General features: G+C 38.3%; 1 protein-coding gene across 1 annotated transcript in view; it reads left to right on the top strand.

Moving 5' to 3' along the window:
* The window catches only part of sppl3 (signal peptide peptidase 3), a 33,086-nt gene extending 12,502 nt beyond the window's left edge, over nucleotides 1-20,584 (top strand). Inside the window, exons 2-10 of the mRNA XM_037692033.1 lie at nucleotides 8,453-8,530; nucleotides 10,372-10,463; nucleotides 10,642-10,761; nucleotides 10,974-11,052; nucleotides 13,229-13,341; nucleotides 14,139-14,245; nucleotides 14,650-14,813; nucleotides 20,029-20,219; nucleotides 20,388-20,584. Coding sequence (XP_037547961.1) covers nucleotides 8,453-8,530; nucleotides 10,372-10,463; nucleotides 10,642-10,761; nucleotides 10,974-11,052; nucleotides 13,229-13,341; nucleotides 14,139-14,245; nucleotides 14,650-14,813; nucleotides 20,029-20,219; nucleotides 20,388-20,584 — 1,141 coding nt within the window. The remainder of the gene's footprint in view (nucleotides 1-8,452; nucleotides 8,531-10,371; nucleotides 10,464-10,641; nucleotides 10,762-10,973; nucleotides 11,053-13,228; nucleotides 13,342-14,138; nucleotides 14,246-14,649; nucleotides 14,814-20,028; nucleotides 20,220-20,387) is intronic.
* The last annotated feature ends 1,637 nt before the right edge of the window (nucleotides 20,585-22,221 follow it).

Genomic DNA, 22,221 nt, shown 5'->3' with positions numbered 1-22,221 from the left:
ATTACAACCCATTGACAAGGATGCCTGCAGCTCCAGCACAACGTTATGACGTCACGCGCGTCATTGAGTTTACATGTGTGAAAATTTACAAATTCGCACTGTTGGAGTGTTGTCATTGTGTTAGAGAGTAATTGTCACAAATAAATTTGACATTAAACAGGATCCAAGTTGAAGTGTTACATCATTTTCAGCCCCTTTTTGGCATCTGCATTTGGTAGCAGGCCAAATTGACAAAGACCATGCAGAATGATGTAGTATTTTAATTCCACAACAGAGAAAGCTGTTTTGTCTCTGTAAGGTCTATAGCAAAAAATATCGGTTTTCGGCCAATTAAGTTTTAGCATATCGGCATATCGGATATCAGTCAAAAATCCAATATTGTGCATAGTAGTGATATTTTTAAATAATCAATGCGTCTTTAAAACGGTGGTGCGGTTTGTATAGCTGCCACCTCTCAGCGAGAAGGTCGCTGGATCGAATCCTGGCTGGGGGTCTTTCTGAGTGGAGTTTGCATGTTCTTTCCATGCATGCGCGGGTTTTCTCTGGGTGCTCTGGTTTCCTCCCACAGACCAAAAACATGCATGTTAGGCTTATTGGTAACTCTAAATTGTACCTAGATTTGAGTGAGAGAGTGAATGGTTGTTTGTCTTGTGTCTGTGTTCCTGTGATGGACTTGCAACCTGTTCAGGGTGTACCCTGCTTCTCACACATTGACTGCTGGATATGGGCACTAGTGACCCCATTATCCGAAAAGAAAGACACTGGCGAAGATGATGGATGGATGGATGGATCGATGGAAGTCTTTAAAATGTGAAGTTTAATGAGACTGTTATTTTGATAGGCAACTGCCCCCTTTACCAATAGAGCTGCTGCATAAAGCCATCATAATCAATGGCATCAATTTATCAGTGTCAATATTTTTATGCGGGACTTAAATTTTATGATAATATCTTAAACATTTCAACTGATACCGGATGTCGCCACACTGTATGCTGTGTGTATGTCAGTTGAGCTCCGGTCATCTCCATTTGACCTACACTCAACTGTCATGGCGGATAAAGCAGTCTGTGGCTGCTTAGGAAGCTAAATAGGAAGGAGCACAGAAATAACATTTCTCACAAGCAGAACCAAACTGTTTTGTTGTTAGTGCACATTTAAAAATTGTGCTTGAGCAATGAGCACCAAAACCTGATGCTGTTTGTCTTGTTACTGGTATGATGATTGCTACCTAAAATAGGACAAGAAACAATACTGATTATTACAGCTGCGCATTATTTAGAAATCAGTATGTTTCATACACATTATTACACTTCTGCTGATTGGGACTTGTAGTGAGTGTCTCCTGGCTGTATGTCAAGTTTTTTAAATATCACACGACATGAATCTACATGTAGAAGGACATTACCAATCTTACCACTGTGGATGTCATTTAGACACAGTCAGCAATGCTGTTCTGCTGATTGTGGAATTATAAACATCTGATCACTGTCAGATTATAATGATTACTAATAACTAACGGTGGTATTTTAAAGCCATATGACTGCTGAATGTTTCCAAACGTCGTTTATTTTCCCTTACACTTGTGCCTGTTTGCAAATGATGCAAGAACTGTAGTTTTAATATAATTCTGGTTGCATGTAGTTGCAATACGCAGAAGACAAAAGTAGAAACTGCAACCCCGGATCAATACATTTAGCCAGAAGCTGCTGCCTGGACTGTTTGTTGGGAATCAATCAGTATTTGAAGACTAACCTCAGCTTCACATATATAGACCCCATAATAAACTGAAACATGGGCATAGACATGACAAAGTTTGTTGCAGACAGTAAACATAGGCAGCATGCTGTTTTTATTAAGTCAAAATCAGCTGTTTTACAGTTTGTAAAATATCTTTTACTTTCAGATTAATTAATATATCACTACTTACATGGTTAACCTGTTTATTGGATTAATTTGAATATGAACACAAATGGTAAAGTTTATTCTTGCAACAACAAAAAAACACTTAAAAATGTATTAACAAAATAAGTCCAATAATGTTTTGAATTACAATAAAGCTTTTCCTTTTACAATTTAGGGTCATTGACGTTGAAGTTTTGTTTTTCAAAAAAAAAAACTGTAAACATTTGGTTACCTTGAAAAGTCTAAATTGCTCCGTTTTTTTATTTGTCCTTCAGAAAACCTCTAAAATATTTGTTTTTGATACATTAAACCAATTTTTTTTTGTACATTAACTTTATCTCTTAACACATTTTTTATTGTCTTTAGTATTTTGATTCATTCTCTCCTTTTATTAGTCTTAAAAGTCGAAGCTTGTTGCAGCTGATTGTAATTTTTTACTTTATGCAATCCTTTTGTTGCTCCATCACATAGTGCTTTGTGCATTTTTAGTTTAATGTTTTTCTTGGTTCATTTCTTAGATCTTATTACTGTTTTTCTTTCAATTTATACTTTTGTTGGATGTAACTGGCACCCTGTGTACACAATTTTGTTCCACCACATGTACCACATGTGTATGACAAATAAAGAAATTTTGACTTTGAAATGGTAAGCTTAAGATGTTTATCTAAAACACAAACTGAAATGCAGAGACAGAGATATAGATTTTCAAATTGAAATAACTATGGCTGCTGACAAACTATAAGCTAAGATGCTAATTTGATATTGAAAATGTCCTAGAAAAAGCTAACAAGTATTGCAGATGACTAATTAGGGTTAGGTGAGTAAAAGATGTGAAATGTTTTAACTACAGCAACTATGAAGGTTACAACTACGGCAACTCCTTGGCAATGGACAAATAGCACAGCTAACTCTATAAATGGCAGCACAGATTAACATTAACAGAATTGATTTTTGGCATTTAAAAATCAATTCAGGATCTTCCATGTCTTCCACAATGTTAGGTTTGAAATCCTATCCGTATCTTGATTGATGCAATACCGAGATTTTGATTTAGAACTTTAAAGCCCAGCAAAATTTAATTTAGGGGTGCAAACCCTTAGTTGTCTACTCATGTCCTCCGAACATAAACACAAAGTTTCAATCTTTATCCTTTTTTGTCTGAATTTAAAGTGACTGCTGCGACAGTCAAATGTATTGCTTTAATGTTGAAATCAAACTGCTCTTTAGAATTTTACAATTTGTTTTATTTGAGTAACATTTCAGAGAGGAACGAGACAAAATAGCACCATATTTCTGTTGAATAACAGATGGAATGCAATTTAGCCTAAAATTGATTGGATGAGAAAGAGTAGATGGTTAATCCTGAACCGGAAATTCACCAATTGATCAGTCATCGACCAGAAACATCAGATTGACTGAGTGACGAGTTAAAGGTCAATCTGTCAATCAAGTGTTGGCATTTTTTGAAGCTCAGTTTTAAACAGCCATACGTTGATGGTTGTTAAAATCGTATCTGTGGTTTGTTAACCAGGACCTCAGTGGTGAAGTCATGCATGCAGACGGTTTGATGGAGGGCGGTATTGGAATTGTTATTGAAAACCTAGTCTGTCAGTAAACAAGGGCGTCTTATGGCACTTTGGGCTGTCGGCCAGTTCTCAACAGTCCGTGATTGTTTTTTGTTTTTAAATGTTCCATTCATCTATCTCACTCATGTTCTGCTGGCTTCTGTGCACAGAATCCCGACGAAGCCGTTCGATACCAGAATATGAATGAGGCCTGTGGAAGATTAAACTAGCTGTCTAGCTGCCTGCTGTGTTGACAGTGAAACGGTGGCATAATTATCGTCAGTCTGCAGAAGAACAAGGTCACTTTTCTAATCATTATATGAATGCTTCAAGTCAAATTCCTTCCAAGACATGGATCGTTTTAAAGTTACAATCTAGATAGTAGCTGACTGAGTGAGCACAGTGTCATATTTTGGACAGCTATGTGGTTAGAGATGTTTTTATGACCCAGTCAGGGGTCGGTATACAAGAAGCTATTATAATTAGCCGTATTTGCAGAGATAATTCCTGCTGAATATGGTTTTCAGTCATGAGGCGCTTGTGGTGGACACACAAGACCAGTTCAAAACTACATGACGCATTGTGTCCTGTTCCCACAGTGAACTATTTTATTTTGTTCTGACTATTTTCACAAGAAGGAGATACATTTTACTTGAGCATTTCAGCTTGCGTGACAGAAATCTAATTTATCATCTATTGTATGAAATCTTAAGCAATGGGCTGTGGAATTGGCAAGCAGAGTTATTGGAAGCAGATTTTCTGTTTAACTCTTAAGAATGTGTGCGATGGTTCTGCACAAGTGCAGTTATGGTGTTTTTGTTTTTTTTATATTTTAATTACAACCAGCACTCCATAACTGTTGCTGCTGAGATTGATAGATTAGTCGAGTGTGCGCTTCTCAAATAAATGCTGGCATGCCCATATGCCAGCTTACTTATTGCCCTAAAAATTGCTTTGCATTTTTTTTTGTAAAGGTCAAACTTGCCTATGGTGTTGCTCCAAATAAAATGATTTTTGTATAAAAATATCATCTATATAGTGATATTTATGGAACAAACTACGGCTAAGTTAAAAGTATTAACTTTGCCTGCTTCTTAACAAGTAGAGCAGCAGTTTAAAATGTGAAGTTCCTCAAGTTCATCCATCCATCCATTATCTTTACCTGCTTGTTCCATTTTGGGTCACCGGGGTCGCCGGTGCCCATGTCCAGCAATCACTGTGCGAGGGGCGGGGTACACCCTGGACATGTCTCCAGTCCATCACAGGACCACATAGAGACAAACAACCATTCATTCTCTCACTCACACCTAGGGACAATTTAGAGTTACCTATCAACCTAACATGCATGTTTTTGGTCTGTGGGAGGAAACCGGAGCACCCGGAGAAAACCCACGCATGCACGGAGAGAACATGCAAACTCCACCCAGAAAGGCCCCTGGACCGGGGTTTGAACCAAGGACCTGCTCGCTGAGAGGCAGCAGCTCTACCAGTTGCGCCACCGTGCTGCTCCTCAAGTTCATTTTTATTGAATTGACTTGTTTTGTCAGATGTTACATTTGTAAAGTTATTGTCTATTGGGTCATATGTAATTTTAGTATAATTTATCTCATTGTGTTGCTGCCATTTTCAAATGGTCAGATTATTTACATATTTTTGCACATACTAATAGAAGTAAAAGTAAGTGTATTTGTAATGAATAAAAATATTGTATTTTTTACTTTAACATCCCTAATACAAACTACACCACTGTACAGGTTGAAGCAGAAAAGGCCTGTTTTTTTGTTTATTGTAACACTTTTTACTTTTTTTTAGCACTTCTGTTATATTTACTGGAAAAGAAAACTTGGAAGAATAAATGCATTTCATTAAAAAAACGGAACATTTAGCTCAGTTTAAAAAAGAAATTATGTTCTATAGTTGTATATTTCAAATAATTTTTTTTTTGTATATGCATCAAATTTTTCAACATTTTTGTTTTTTTGCAACATGGACCAGTTCAATGCTTCATTTATTTAATCTAGCACAAACATTTGAAAGTGATATATAAGTAGGAATTACATAAATAAGTATTAAACAAAGCATTAAAGACAATAATTGCATTTTTGAAGTTTCTCAAATCAATTTGTTCAGCACTACACTTACATTTTTTTATATATATATTCCCCTGCATATTAATATATCATAGTCAAAGATTCTTTATTGTCGTTCGCATCACATGTGATACATGTAGTGGAACGAAATTGTGTATACAGGGTCCTAGTTTTCTCAAATAATAGCAAAAATATAAAGTGTGAAAAGAAACGGTAAATAAGGATCTGAGATAAACTAAGATATACGCTAAATGAACGCCAAACGGTACGCTAAAAAATCTAAGATATACAATATGCCAGTCACTAATAATGCAAACCAATACACCGAACAACAGCAGCACGATTCTCATAGGTGCTGTTAGGATTTAATTTACATGCTTAATGCGAGCACTAACATAAACTAAACTAGCATAAACTAGGATTTATTCAAAGTATGCAACAAAAATACAGAAATAAGGTGCCAAAAGTGAAAAAGAAATAAATCTACAGCAGCATGGTCCTATTGACAGAGTGGTTCTGATGACAGTGAGGTTTCTCTTGGCAACATGGTCCCATTAGCACCATGGTACTGTTAGCGGCGTGGTGTTGTTAGCAGATCCCTTCAGCAGCATGATGATAATAAGGGCCGCAGAAGCTGCCTCCCAGACTGCCCTTCAGAACCGTGTCCAGCAGACAGAGAACATCCAAGGTTCCCCCACAGAACCAAGCGGGGTCTGCAGAGTTCGGTCCGATCAGGCAGACGGAGGATCTTGTTAGCAGCATTAGCAGGTTAGCAGGTCTAGTTAGCAGCTCGATGGTAACAATGACTGCAGCACCTGCCCTTCCAGACAGCCCTCCAGAACCGGGTCCAGCAGATGGAGAACATCCAGGTTTCCCCGCGGAACTGAACAGGTCCGTAGAGTTCGGTCCGTGCAGGCAGATGGAGGCTCGTGGAGACAGCCGCCATGACAGGCCTGAAGGACTGAACCTCGATGGCAAGGTAGAGACACAGAAAACTCCAGGTGTGTCGCGTTCATACCCGTACTGTGGATGTGCAATGAAGGTGCAAAAAAAAAAAGGTTAAAACAGAAACAACAGGAACAAAAAGAGGTAGAGTTCACCAGGAGCCTGTGAAGCTACGACTCGGTTGAGCGCAGCCATCTTGAAAAGTAGAAAATATAGAAGTGAAAAATATATATACCTAAATAAAGCATTTCATACTCAGAGACATTTTTTTTTACGTTTTTTAGTAAATTCTTGTCTCAGACAGCAAAAAATATTTTGTTTCTCCCTTTAATTAATGATATTTAATATTTTAAATTATTGTGATGTACATCTATAATTCCATGTAAGTAGCCAAAGGGACAAAAGTGCAAAGATGGACAGTTTTTAACCACCAGTTAATCACTATCTCAACTAAAAATATATTCCTAATTTAACTAATCAAGTAAATCAACATTGTGTCATTGTCGTGAGCTTTTCAGTAGCCGTGTAGGTTTTAACAGTTTCTTTGGTATTTATGATCAATAACTTTTCTCTCTATTCCTTTCAAAAATGCACCAGAATTTGCAGTTCTAATCTTCGTACTGAACTGTTTTTCACTCATTTCTTTGTGGCTGTGTTTATTGTTTGGTGTATTGATTTCCAGGGACCAGATGATGTTGAGCTTTGTGCAGCACAGCAATGATTTTATTTATTCAGCATCATTTGAGTTTTGCAAGGACATGTATTCAAAATACTCACATTTGTTGTTTTTGTTAGCAAACGTGATTTCTATGGGGTTTTTTTTTTAGGTTGTTGTGATATGTCAGTAGTTAAACTAAACTCTGCTGACCCAGTTCCCTTTAGATGCACAACACACAGGCTTTTGTTTTTAATCAATATACTTGCTTCGTTCGTTTACACAGGCTGCGCTGCATAATCCTTATTCCTGGAAACAAATGAGCTTTTTTAACCGTTTTGCTTTTTTTGTTTTTTTTATAAATTTGCCTAAATGTGTCATAGTGCCATGATTTCTAGCTCTTACTGGTGCCGTTTGCCGCTGAATGTGAAGCAGCTGGGTCAGCATTTCCAAATCTGAAGCTGTGGATAGATGGATGGATGAAGCCTTACCATTTGCAGAACTAACAGAAGTGTTGTTGCTTTAACCATGCAAGGCTTTTTCATTTAAAACAGCAAACATTTAGACTTACTCTAAAGGTCTAAATCAGCTCGTCTCAAATGGTTAAATTGTGCAACTTGGACTCGGTGCCAGCATATTGCGTGAGCACGCTATCTGTTGAATGAGATAGTCAGGCTGTCTTCAGTGAAGGCTGATAGAACTGACAGGTGAAAAATGAGTTGGGTGATGAACCCTCTGTCACGGTTTCTCAATCCAAAATGAATCCTCCGAGCTTTTCTTGACAGGAGAAATTGTTACTCTAGTCATTTTGAATCTCTGTAGAGACATGGAAGCATGTGTGTCTATACTCTGCTTATAATCAAGGCATGAGATTTTTGCTTTGTCCTTTTAGTCCACCAAACATTTCATTTTCTTTGCTTCATTTTCCAATTTGCTGCCTGTGCTATTCGTTATATTATTTTTTGTTTTATCATTGCATATTTGTTACTTGTTAGACCCACAAAGTTACAGGGAATGCAGCGTTATTTAATGTTTATGATGGAAGAAGGCTGGATTTCTTCTACTCAGACCTTGAACTGTAACATACTTTACCCTTGTAATCTAAGTGACTCACTAAATATGAGATATGGTTGTGTGGTTTGTGCTTTTTGTATGACTTGACTATGAGAAAAGCAGTTTTCATATTATAAATCCTCTTTAAGCTAAAGGTTATCCTCATTTTTAAGTTTTTATCACACAGTTGTTTGTGTTCATAAATATAAACTGTTTTTTATGTCTCTCTTTTGTGCTTATAGGGCTTACTCCCTTGTTGACTCCAGCCAGGTGTCCACCTTCCTGATCTCCATCCTTCTTATTGTTTATGGCAGTTTCAGGTGAGTCAGTAAATAAAATTTACCTGCCCAGAATAAAGCGGTCAATAACGTATAACGTACTTGTCGCCGTACACGTCGCACCGCCGCATAAGTCACATCGGTCCGAAAATGTCTAATAAAGTGGAAAAAACATAAGCAAGTCGCTTCACTGTATACGTCACACCTATTATGCATCACCGCTGAAGCGTCGCGTTTGTTATGTGTCACCGCTGACCACCTGGAAACGTGGGCCGGTGTTGTGCCAAAAATCGATTGGCTGCCAAGTGGTAGCCGTGGGAATGTGCATGGGAGGACTTTAACAAGAATTTAACAAGATTAACACTAAAAACAATTATTTGTTTGCTCGACATTAAAGCAAAAGTGTGTCTCAGTTTAACTTTTCCTTAATAAATGCACTATATTGGTCAAATCAGCTGCATCTCAAAAATTGATTTGCGGAAATAGGAGCACGCAGAGGGAGGACTCACTGTGCATTTCGTCAAAATTTAACAAGATAACCGCCTAAAAACAATGATATGTTTGCTCGACATTATAGTCAAGGTGTGTCTCAGTTAAATTTTTCCTTAATAAATGCACTTTAATGGTCAAATCAGCTGCATTTCACCTGGGCAGCGCGGCGAAATGCAGCTGATTTGACGTTTGCTCCAGGAGTTCCGGAGCGAGACGAAGATGTCTTTACGGCAAGCCAAGTGTCTCATTAATAGCCACTTTTACCTATTAATGAGACACTTGTCTTGCCATATTAGTCGAGGGCCCCCTAGTGGCTGAAAATGGTAGTCTTCAATATTTTCCATATCAAAATGAATAAAATCGTCAGTTCTCAGCCAAAAATTGGGTTATAAATTTTGGGGGGAAACGTATATTAGTCGCTTCGGTGTATAAGTCGCAGGACTTGCAAATTTATACAAAATGGTGTAACTTGTACAGCGAAAAATACGTTAGATCAAATTATATCTGCCTTGTTCATAAAGCAAAATGTTTAACCTAGTGAATATTTAATTAAATTATAATCAGGCTCTGGCAGCAGTTTTTTTTTCTGTAACATTTTGGAAAAAGTTGTTTCCTGGGCTTTAAGTGTTACAGAGCTCTGTTTTTGTAATGGAAATTAAACTTGTATTATTTACAATATTACAATGTATTCATAGTCAAGTAAATGAAACAGTTTGTGGACATTTTTTATTTATTTATTTTTTACAAACTCCTGTCTTTAAGCTTTACATATGCACTGTTAAAAGTCATGGCACCATCTTGACATGCTTCTTTTAGTTTTCCCATCAAACAATAATTTCAAAGCTGCATTTCTAGATATTAAGTTGAATCATAGACTTTGATTTTAGCATTTAATTAGTCTCAAATTCATTTATGTGTATTTTATACTGTGTGCAGATTGCACCCCTAGACAATGAAAAACTCAAGATGGAGTATTTCTACTCTGAAGAACACATTTTTTACAGCACACATTTACATTGTAATATAAGCATATGCTAATTATAATTTTATCATTCACGTTAGGCTTTAGTCATTATCATTTTTTTTCCCATTTAACATGCAAACACGTGTCAGTACCTGTTTTTCTTTTTATTGTTACATTATGTTTCAGCTGTTACTGTGATTTTGGTTGGCTGAAATAAAATTAAAAAAAATGTGTATAAAATTGAGTAAAATAATTTTTCTCTTCCAGCTTTACCACTGTATAATTTTTGCATTTATATGATAGTTTTTGCAGCCTGAATGAATGGCAACACTGAGTTAAAAAAGCTGACTTTATGATATACACAGTCTCATCTGTTGGTGTCTGAATCACATTCTCACTTGTCTTTTTTCCTCTCTCTCTGTTGCAGGTCATTAAACATGGATTGTGAGAACCAGGAGAAGGATAAAGATGGTAACCCTTTGACAACAGGGTCTTTTAATAACAACAACACAAACAACAGTAAGTGAGAAATAATTAGCAGAGCATGAAACGTTTGGAAGATGGAGGCAGCATTTCTTTGGTTTAATACCAGTGGTTCGCCTGCTCCGCTGGTGTTTGTGTATTTTAAATTAGTCTTTATTTTGTGTTTTACGCTTTCTAATATTTTAATATACCGATTTTTTGTTTTTGTTTTCAGGTATTCAAACTATAGACTCGACGCAGGCCCTGTTTCTGCCGATAGGAGCTTCAGTTTCTCTGCTAGTCATGTTCTTCTTTTTTGACTCGGTACAGGTGGTTTTCACTATCTGCACTGCAGGTAACTACTGCTCCTGAGCATATTACAAAAACACGCCGCATGCAGAATTATTATAGAGCTTTTATATTTCTACTCAGTAGCTACACAGTAGGGAATTCCTTGAAACTGAAGACCATTATGTACCCCATTAAACAGACAGAAATGCCTGCAACAAGCAGTCAAGGTGTATTAGGCTGAAGGTCTCACTGCTGTGCTTCTGTTCCTCTCCTCAGTTCTTGCTACAATTGCATTTGCATTCCTGTTGTTGCCGATGTGCCAGTACCTGACCAGACCATGCTCCCCGCAGAACAAGTAAGGAATTCCTGTGGCTTTTTGTGTCTTTAAAATGGCTCCTTGCTATTTGGTACCTCTTATAAACATTTGTAAAGCTCAGCGAGTCGTGTATCAGCATATCAAGCTCGTTCCAGCTTTGATGAAGCATTTTCATTTTGGTAAAATGTTCTATAACTAAAATATAAAAGTGAATGAGGGTACGGAGTAATATTAGTAAATATACATTAGAAATCTACTTTGCTACTTGATTAGAATGCATGCAACATCAATATCTATAACATTTCTTAATGAAATGAGGATAACGAGTTACAACAACAAATAATTTCCTTTTGGGATTAATAAAGTATTTTTGAATTTAATTGAATGTCAAAAGATTTCTCTCTAATTCTTATTCAGCGTTAAGTTGTATTTGTTTATCTAAAAGGTTTAGCTTTTAAGTGGCTGCAGTAGCTCAGTGGTCACAATCCTGAGGCAGCAGGTTCGAGCCCAGATTGTGTCAGGAAGACCATCCGGTATGAAACAATGGCCAAATCTTTTGTGCAAGTTTGCTTGAGGCAACCTTTGCAGAAGGGAACAGCTGAATGAATGTCAATACCATTCATATTTTATAGCTCGGTGGAGCAGTGGCTAGAGGTGTTGCCTCTCAGCGAGAAAGTCACAGGATCACCTCCTGGCCTGGTGCCTTTCTGGGTGGAAGTTTGCATGTTCTCCATGGGCACACGTGGGTTTTCTCTGGGCACACTTGTTTCCTCCTACAGACCAAAATCATGCATGCTAGGCTAATTGGTAACTCTAAATTGTCCCTAAATGTGAGTGAGAGAGTGAATGCTTGTTTGTCTCTATGTGACCCTGTGATGGACTGGAGACCTGTCCAGGGTGTCCCCCACATCTCACACAGTGACTGCTGGAGATGGAAACCAGCCCCCCCACAGCCCAAAAAGTTAAGAGCAAGTAAAGAAAAAGGAGAAATAGCTGGATATAGAAGAGCTTTCTTGCCAAAAATAACACATTTTTAGCTACAGTAAATTAGTTGAAGCAGCTGCTTCTTCATCTTCCTCTTTGGTAACTGATCAAGTATGTACAGGTTTGGATGGCTGCCAATTTTTAAAAGAGGCCAAAATCAGCCAACTGAAATCAGTCGAGCTCTAGCTGCATCTTGCTTTACACATTCAAAAATAACTTTACCATCTACCAAAAAATCCTTTACAATTCTGTCAGCTACACACACTGCATTATTTAGAATAACACTTTTACTAGTTTGCTTTGTCCTTTTGACAAACCTGTTATATGAAGTTCAAGTCAACTTTATTGTCATTATCATCACATGTGGTGCATGAGGTGGAACAAAATTATGTACTCAGGGTACCAGTTACACCCAAAAATAGAAATATAAGTATAAAAAGAAATAGTCTGTAAGGATCCAAGATATACACTAAACAAATGCTAAAAGATCTAAGCTATACTCTAAACACTAATCATGTAAAACAATATGTCGTAACAACATCAGCCCAAACATGAGGCTATGGTGAACAGATAGGTTTAAATGAAAATAGCAGCATGAGATCAGCAGCCTGGATAATCAGCAGCACAGATAAGTCACATATCACCAATTAAAGTGGAATTACAGTGATATATATATTTTTTTTTTTTCAGTTATAATCCTGATTAGGGATTTATGAGTAACAGCTTCAGGGTAGAAGCTGTTCCTCAGTCTAGTGGTTCTACATTTAATGCTCCGCAACCTCCTGCCTGAGGGGAGTGGGGCAAAAAGTGTGTATGCTGGGTGAGTGGGGTCCTTCATGATGCAGGTGGCTCTCTTCCTGCATCTGGAGGTGATGCTGGAGCACAGGATGCTCTCCCCTGCACACCTGTAGAAGGAGGTGAGGACTGAGCTTCCCAGACCAGCTCGTCTCAGCCGCCTGAGGAAGTAGAGTCTCTGATGAGCTTTCTGGATCAGACTGGTGGTGTTGTCCCAGCTGAGGTTGTCATTCAGGTGCACACCCAAGTACTTGTAACTGGAGACCACTTCCACCACAGCCATTAAGCAGCCATTTGAATAATAAACAGGACTTTTTTTTTTTGTCAACAGGATTGTTGAGCTATCAGTTAGCAATATCTAGCTGCGTGGTGATAAACTGTAAAAGCTTTGGTTGATCACAGTGCATCTCTCACATGTGTACTTTCTTTAACACAGGATTTCATTTGGCTGCTGTGGACGTTTCACTCTGGCTGAACTCCTGTCGTTCTCCCTGTCCGTTATGTTGGTTCTCATCTGGGTGCTGACCGGACACTGGCTTCTCATGGACGGTGCGTTTCTCAGTCAGTGCTATCGTTGTCAAAATTTTTAATACGGATTCATTGCATATTACAAACTTGGTTCAAGGTTTCTTTGAGTGCAGTTTAGCAGCAGGTTGTGTCATATGCTAATCTTGACTTGATACAGATTCTTCAGAACTGCAGAGATGTGTTTGATGCACATTTAATGACATTATACATCAAAAGATGATCCTGAAGTGATCAGGGAAGAGCAGCATGAGTCTCAGCACAGACTATATTTTTAATATTCAAACTAACCTTTTGGAAAATACACTAAAGCGCCTGGTGTGACATTCTGAAAGCTTCTAAGCTAGCTTGTAATTATGCTACAAGACAAAATTCATTTTTTATCATCCTCCTGAGGATTTGTAAACTTGGAATGACTCATGGGATAAAAATTATAGTTCGAGTTTTTACAGCAGTGCACTTTATTTAGCAGAGGAAGGAATTTGATCAGTCAGCTGCTTTATAAAACATTATTGGCATTTAAAATGAGTGGTTTTTATAAAATTTTATATCTTCTTTAATAGAGTGCCATTAAATGGAAACTTGAGCATTTCACATTACGTTTAATATTTATTGCTGCCTGTCTTCTTTAGTTATATGAAGCATGTCGCCCTGTGACAAAACACCAACATTGCGCTGATGAAAATTTAAAGCACATGTGCAGAATAGTTAAAATACTGTACATACTTTAGAAATTATAACATGATCCCAATGGCCTATTCAAGTTTTATTCACGCTAGTTTCTGTTTAAATGTGAAATATTGTGCTTTTCCTCCCTGCAGCTTTAGCCATGGGCTTGTGTGTCGCCATGATAGCATTTGTCCGACTTCCCAGTCTGAAGGTCTCTTGCCTGCTGCTGTCAGGACTGCTCATTTACGATGTTTTCTGGGTAAGTTGCACCTCGATGCTAAACTTAACCTGGATCTTCAAATCTGTATTAACTGCATAAAATGTCTGTTTCATTGGTTTTACTTAAATATTAGTGTTCTGTTTATGAAAACTTGATTTATTCTTAATAAATCTAAATGCAGTAAGTATTTACTGCTCAAAAATATGTAAATTTTTTTAATGGATTTGCAGCAGTTTGAAAGAATTTCCCATGGTTAGTTGTTTATTTGGGTAATTGCAACAAATGCTAAAAGGAAGCAACTCAGGAAAACATCATTCTCTGTAAAGCATAATGAAAATTTTGATGCAGTTGCATAACTTAAGTGACAGATGTTCAAATATTTTTTCTGAGAGGTGGGCACCAACACCTCTGACATGATCTCTTCCCTCCTGTTCTTATTTCAGGTGTTTTTCTCGGCATACATCTTCAATAGTAATGTGATGGTGAAAGTTGCCACCCAACCTGCTGAAAATCCCATCGACGTTCTGTCCAGGAAGCTCCACTTGGGACCAGGAATGGGCCGTGATGTCCCCCGACTATCCCTACCTGGCAAACTGGTTTTTCCAAGGTAATACTTTTTTTACAGCAGGGTTTAAAGATTTTTATATTTACTAGGGGTGTAACGGTACACGTGGGTATGGCACGTTCGGTTCGGTCCACGTGCGTACCGTTTCGATTATTTTTTCCACTGATTAAATTTTATTAACGAGAGATTATGCACCGCGGAACTAAAGTTCCTAAGCGTGTTTCAGCACGGCGCTATTATCTTGCAGCATTAGCAGCCTAGCATCTTGGTGCGGTCTCCTGTTTGGGAACATTATGACTTTCTTGTTAAAAGACAAGTGAACAAATCCAAAGCTGTGTGTCGACGTTGTTTCACGGAGAGTGGATCTGCAGCAGCAACACGTCTAACTTGTTAACGCGCTTGAAACGACATCATCCAAACGTGAACGTCTCTTCTAGCAGCTTGGTGCAAAGACCGATAACAGCAGCATTTAAACAACCTTTATCAGGTAATTCAGATCGGTCCAGAGCAATAACACAAGCTGTAAGAGTTTTTAAAGCTCTGGATCTACGTTTCTGTTGTTGATGCGCCGGCTTTAAAGTTCTTGAGCCCCGCTACGACATCCCATCACATCAACACTTCAGCCAAAAAGTTGTAGCAGCACTTTATGAAAAAGTTAAAACTGAAATTGTCAGCAAGCCGTGGACCAGATTAAAGTCCTGATGATGATGATAACCGAGAGCTTCAACCACCTCATAACAACCGTTCAAGTAGAGGTATTGTTCTTTTATTATTATTATTATTATCTAATTAACTTTTTTTTATTTAAAATTATAATCTTATTAACTCATTTTTTTTACCTATTTGTGTTTTATTTCCAGTCTGGGACAGATAAAGCAGCTGAGTTTTCCTGTTCAGGGAAGTCCACCAGAGATCACCTCCATCTAAGAAGTCTGTGATGACTGGACTCTGAACTTTTCCGGGGACCTGTTCCACCTGTGGCAGCAGGTCCAAGAGGTCATGAGTAATGATGAGGCCAAATACAACCACACTGCAAACTTAGCAAAGCTCTACCTCTTTATTCCTGCCACCTGTTGTTAGTGAGAGGATTTCTCCACTGCTAAAGATATTCACTGCAACTTTTGGCAGAAAATGTGGACAAGTTGGTCTTTTTGGCCAAAAACTTAAAACTTGATTAGTTAGATTGTAAACGGTCTGTTGCTGCTTATTGTTCTGGTTCTGACTGTTATTGTATTTATTAAGATTTTCATTATTCTTAGTATAGTTTATTTATTGTAAAGTGTGCCGTTTATTTAAAATATCATCCAACTGGGTCGCTTTTATTTATTTTTATACAACCGTGTTGTTTACTTGGTATATTTTCAAAATAAACGTTTTGTAAGTCTTCATTTTGTCTTTTTTTTTGTACCGAAAATGAACCGAACCGAGCCCTCCTTGAAATTGAACCGAACCAAAATGTGATTTTAGCGTACCGTTACACCCCTAATATTTACCAAAAAAACATCATCAGATTTTTAAGTACTTCATTAAAGTAGATGAAGAGAAGCCATTGGAAGTAAATTATATCAGAAATGTATTCTTAACTTTCATTTTATTGTGACAAAAAATGATCCAGTATTGATCATCTGTCCATCCATTATCTTTACCTGCTTCTTCCTTTTCGGGTCACGGAGTCACTGGTGCCCATATCCAGCAGTCACTGTGTGAGCAGCAGGGGACATCCTGGACAGGTCTCCAATCCATTACAGGGACATACAGAGACAAACAACCATTCACTCTCTCACTCACTCCTAGGGACAATTTAGAGTTACCAATCAGCCTAACATGCATGTTTTTGGTCTGTGGGAGGAAACCGGAGTACCCGGAGAAAACCCACGCATGTACGGATAGAACATGCAAACTCCACCCAGAAAGTCCAGAAAGGATTTGATCCGGTGACCTTCTTGCTGAGAGGCAACAGCCCTACCAACTGAGCCACCGTGCCACCATTATTGGGCATTTATGTAAACACTTGTTTTGTTCTTTTAAGCAAATTCCCTTTATCTGCTTTTGGAGCATAGGTGTAACTCTTATGATGTTTTAGATGATATTTCTGGAAAAAAAACTGACAAATTTAGAGGATTCACAAAAATTAAAGCCCCGCCATATTTATGTAAAGTAGTGACGTGTGCTATTTTTTTTTCCTTCCTATCAAATGGGTTCCAGTGCTAAACTGGTTCTGTCTGTTTCAAGTGTCAGAAGCATGAGCTTCAGCACCAAAACACTGGTCCTGCTTTAGCCCGAACTCTGCTGTGATTTAAAATGATCACAACCTGATGTTCATGAAAACCAACAACCAATGAGCTGTGAGCTCCTAATAGTGGAATAACATGAGCTCATTGTCTCTCATCATGGACAAACTTTATTGATCTGAAGGCTGAGAAATCTGGAAGTCTTCTGGGAAGATTTCCTGCTTTTCATTATATTACCAGTTACTTTATGACAGCTGGCTGCTCTTTGAAAATTAGGGATTTGCAGTGTTTTTTTATTGTATTTTATTCAGTTTAGATAAAATTTGAAAGATTACCTGACGTCACAATCACATTAATTCTTTTGTTTTTAACACCAACACTTGGTATTGACACGCCAAGTTGTTTTCTAACAGCACTTTTCCAGTTATGTGAAAAATAACACCCTGCATACACCCCATCAGTAAAAACAGCAACTCCATCCCAGCTGTTTTTCTGCTATCATAGTTTATTTTGAAAGGATTATAAAGTGGAACCTATGGTCGTGGGTAAGCTCAGCTTTACTGTCTGAATATGTTCGTCCCTCTCCACCCATTGTCTGGTGAAGATGACAGGATATACAAATCCCGGCTAGTATCTCTGTGCCCAAAGCCTCTGTTTCATTAGAGGGACTTTTAGCTGCAGAACATGGAATGACTAAACTTTATATTCGTCACAAGTTCCAAACTTATGACTACTGTCATTTGTTTAAGATAAAACTTGAAACAGTCCAAAATTATAAAGCGACAGGTGAAATTAACACTCATTAAGACATTTTTCTCTGCTTGAAATCACAGTTTTTGTGTTGACAAGTGTTGTGCTGTATCAGTCCGCCCTTTGAGTAAAAGATGAAATAAGCGCACTTTGTAAGAAGCAATGAATTACTGCAATTAGTCATGTTTGGAGCAGAGGCTGTTTGGTGGATGGGAAGTGGGGAATTTTTTTTTTTAAATAGGTGTTTTTGGTAAAATGCCCTTAAACATTGTTCAGATTTTATTATTGCTTGCTTACGTTTAAAAAAAAACTCCTGTTTGCAGAACCGTTTATTAAAACTGATCAGAGATCAGAAATCCCAGATGTAAAGATTGTAAAGTGTCTTTATAAACACCCTTTCTAGTTTAAAACGGTGATTAGAAATGAGACGTGTTTTTAAGATTAATGTTTGCAAGAATAACAAGACAAATATAAATGAAAACTACATTAATTCAGAAAACCTGATTAAAGTTGAGCGATAGATGTTTTGAGTGATGTAATGATGTTGCTCAGAGTTGGCTCTGATTGTGGGAAGGCAAACCACTTTATTTATTTATGTATTTTTTAATAGAACCAGTTATTAATCAACTCTAAAACCAGCTCTGGTCAGCCACTTGAAACCCTTATTGTGATCCTTGCGCGTTCTTTCAGGATCCATCACGGATCAGGACTGACCTGTTCTGGAGCGCACTTTGTTTTTACTAAATGCTATAAAAGGAATACATCTGCAGCGCTACAAGCTTCCAGATGTGTAGAGAGCAGAGGCTCCCAAAGCTGGGGTCAGGACCCTACAACAGAAAATAAGCATAAATGTTATGAATTAATTAAAAAAAAATATGAATTAATTAAAAAAGTAGGATCATGATAAAAGTGATTTGTGTTTTCTTTATGCCCGTGTTTAATGGGGTTCTTAGCAGAGCTTGTGGATTCAACAGGTAACGTTCGGGGTCACAAGCCTCTGCCGTTGTTGTTTTGTGGGTCAGAAGCTGAAAAGTTTTGGAACCACTGATAAAAAGGTCTAAGGTTTAATTAAAGCTGATTTTGTTCAATAAGGAACCTTGTGAGTCTATTTATAGACCAGAATAAATTCAGTTTCTCAAATCAGATCATTACGACAGAGCCACACTGTTATTTGCATGTGATCAGATTTGTGTGTGGACATCAGCAGCCTGTCTGGGGTGGCTGTGGTAACCACCTCGATGTGGATGTTAACGCTGGGGCACAACACTCCAGGTGTGGAAGCACCTGTCTCCACAGTATATTTTAGCATCTCTCTTTGTTTGTTGCCTTACAAGGCAGCTGGGCTCCTTTTGATTATGGCTCCTCAAGAGATGAACATTCACTGTGCTAAAGTCTTTCGCTACTGCTGGTTTCCTTGTTTTCCTCCATGCACATCCTCCTTGGATCTGGATCTGATTTAGTACCACGTATGAAAGTGATCAGAGTCAGAGTTGAACAAAACAGATATGTCAGGTTCAGACTGTCATTAAAAAAATCTGATATGGGTTAATTATGAGCAAAAAATATGTATTTGTGTCTTTTTTTTTTTTTTGCCTGTGAAGTGGATAAAGCCTTAATGGGTAAACCAGTGTGACAGGAAACCTTAACAAAATTAATAAAATTTTATTTTCAAGCACTTTGTTTTTTAAAGCCCGTCACTAAAATGTATTTTTTATGATCAGCGTGGAATTTTTGAATCAACAAAACTAAGCCAAAGATGGCTTTTAATCACTAGTAAACCTTTTTTCCACAAATTAAGAGACAACCAAAGCCATTTTAACTGAACACTTGATAAGTCCCAGGACAAGCTCTTAAAACTAAGAGACGTATCTACAGTGGATGGGCAATGTTTGAAAAAGAGCAAAGACCTGAGGGAAGCGTCATCCATGAGTTAATCTGTATTTAGTTTTTCTGTAACTGAGGTAAAAAGACTGTCCTGAAAATATTAAAATGCAGGAAAAGTCCAAGTGAAAACTGCAAGACCTGCAGAAAACCTGGACAAATGTGAAGAAATGAAAGACTTTGCAGTAATAGTCTATATACTGTAGAATCAGCTTAATGTACCGGTACTTCTAATATTTTAGTGATTGGTCTTAAAGTTTGACATCTAATCCTGCCCTTTGCTTGGATTTCAGAAAACTAATGAATTAATGACACACATGGCAAGCCGCAGTGATGCTCGTGTTAATCCATTCTTGTATTTCAAACTTGGTCTCCGCTCTTTGCCCTTCGTGCAGTTCCACAGGAAGTCACTTCTCCATGCTGGGAATAGGTGACATCGTGATGCCGGGGCTGCTGTTGTGCTTCGTCCTGCGCTACGATAACTACAAGAAGCAGGCGACCGGAGAAGTCCCAGGACCCGGCAACATGTCCGGACGCATGCAGCGTGTATCCTATTTCCACTGCACTCTCATCGGATACTTTGTGGGTAAGTCACCAGTTGATGGACGGATGAAACGTGCTATTTAGAGGTGGAAGTTCCTCCATGTTTCGTTGTCTTTATCATTCATCACGCAATGGATTAGTTTGCTGTTGTCCTTCCAAAAGTTGCTGTTGAGTTTATCTGCGGTGTTTTCAACGTATTGTGTCTCTTCAGGTCTGCTGACTGCCACTGTGGCCTCTCGGATCCATCGCGCTGCTCAGCCTGCTCTGCTGTACTTGGTTCCCTTCACCCTGCTGCCTCTGCTCACTATGGCCTACCTGAAGGTAACTGATGTGGCTCCAAACACACACAATCACACGCTTCTAGGCCCGATCAAGTTTTGGGTTTTTGTAAAAGCACCAAGTTACTGAGGTGTCTTTCTGTGTCTCTGAAAATGTACAAATAATATCCTCTTAAGTATTTCTACAAAACAAATCTAACCAAGAAGTAGTTCCAGCGTATTTCTTTCTCAACTTATAGCTTGTTCATAATTTTATTTTTTTCTTTGTACACTTGAAAAAATAAAAAAGTACCATACCACAGGACAATAAATTGTTCTTAAAAATATTATAAGGAGAGGGGGAGAGGTGGCGCAGAGAAGGTGGGGCTGTGATCGCCGGTTCAACTCCCGAGACCGACATCATCAAAACGTGGATGAGATAGGTGAAGCTCCCACACCTGCCTTCATTTGCTCCACTCTGGGCCCTTGAGCAAGGCCCTCAACCCCCACCATCTGCTCCCCCTGGTGTCCTAGATAGCAGCTCTCTGCTCCACCCAGAGAGCTGTGGTAGCTTGGTGGTCTGTGGTTGTGTCAGGAAAGGCACCCGGCGTAAAAATAATTGCCAAGTCTTCGTGCGACCTAGTTCTCTGTTTTGACCCCTGAAGAAGGGAGCAGCCGAAAGAAGGAGCAATAAAAAACTCAAAACATAAAAAAGTACCATAAACAGGACAAAAGTTTTTATTTTATTTTATTTTTTATTTTTTTTGTGTGCTGAACGTGTTTTAATTCCAGTTTTTATGGTATTGACTTTTGCAATTCTGGTTTGTAAGCCCGCAGTTATTTTATGTGTACAAGATTTTGCAGCTACTTAAAACACACAAAAAGTGGGCAGATAAGCATTAAGTCATGGTTTTATACACTGCAGCAGAGATTTTGGTCCATTCCTCCACACAGATCGTCTCTAGATCAGCCAGGTTTCTGGGCTGTCGCTGAGAAACACGGAGTTTGAGCTCCCTCCAAAGATTTTCTATAGGGTTTAGGTCTGGAGACTGAAGGTCACTCCAGAACCTTGATATGCTTCTTACGGAGCCACTCCTTGGTTCTCCTGGCTGTGTGCTTCGAGTCATTGTCATGTTGGAAGACCCAGCCACGACACATCTTCAATGCTCTAACTGAGGGAAGGAGGTTGTTCCCCAAAAACTCACAATACATGGCCCCGGTCATCCTCTCCTTAATACAGTGCAGTCGTCCTGTCCCATGTGCAGAAAAACACCCCAAAAGCATGATGCTTCCACCCCCATGCTTCACAGTAAGGATGGTGTTTTTGGGATGGTACTCGTCATTCTTCATCCTCCAAACACAGCGAGTAGAATTAGACCAAAAAGTTCTATTTTGGTCTCATCTGACCACAGAACTTTCTCCCATGACTCCTCTGGATCATCCAAATGGTCATGGTCAAACTAACAGGTCTTTAAGGGCCAGAATTGTTGCGGATTGGCAGGTGTTCAAATACTTATTTGCAACAGTAACGCACAAATAAATTATTTAAAAAATCATACATTGTGATTTCCGGATTTATTATTATTTTTTTTTTAGATTATGTCTCTCACAGTGGACATGCTCCTAAGATGAAAATTTCAGACCCCTCCATGATTTCTAAGTGGGAGAACTTGCAAAGTCGTAGGGTGTTCAAATACTTATTTTCCTCATTGTATAGTGCCTTTCTGTTTTATGAAGTTACTCAAAGCGCTTTACAACACAATCTATGTCCTCATTTACCCATTCATA

This window comes from Nematolebias whitei, chromosome 18, assembly GCF_014905685.2.
Source record: "Nematolebias whitei isolate Nwh7 chromosome 18, NemWhi1, whole genome shotgun sequence".
NCBI classification, from domain to species: domain Eukaryota; kingdom Metazoa; phylum Chordata; class Actinopteri; order Cyprinodontiformes; family Rivulidae; genus Nematolebias; species Nematolebias whitei.
Note: the sequence above shows the minus strand (reverse complement) of the source record. Positions and strands in the feature narration are given on the sequence as shown.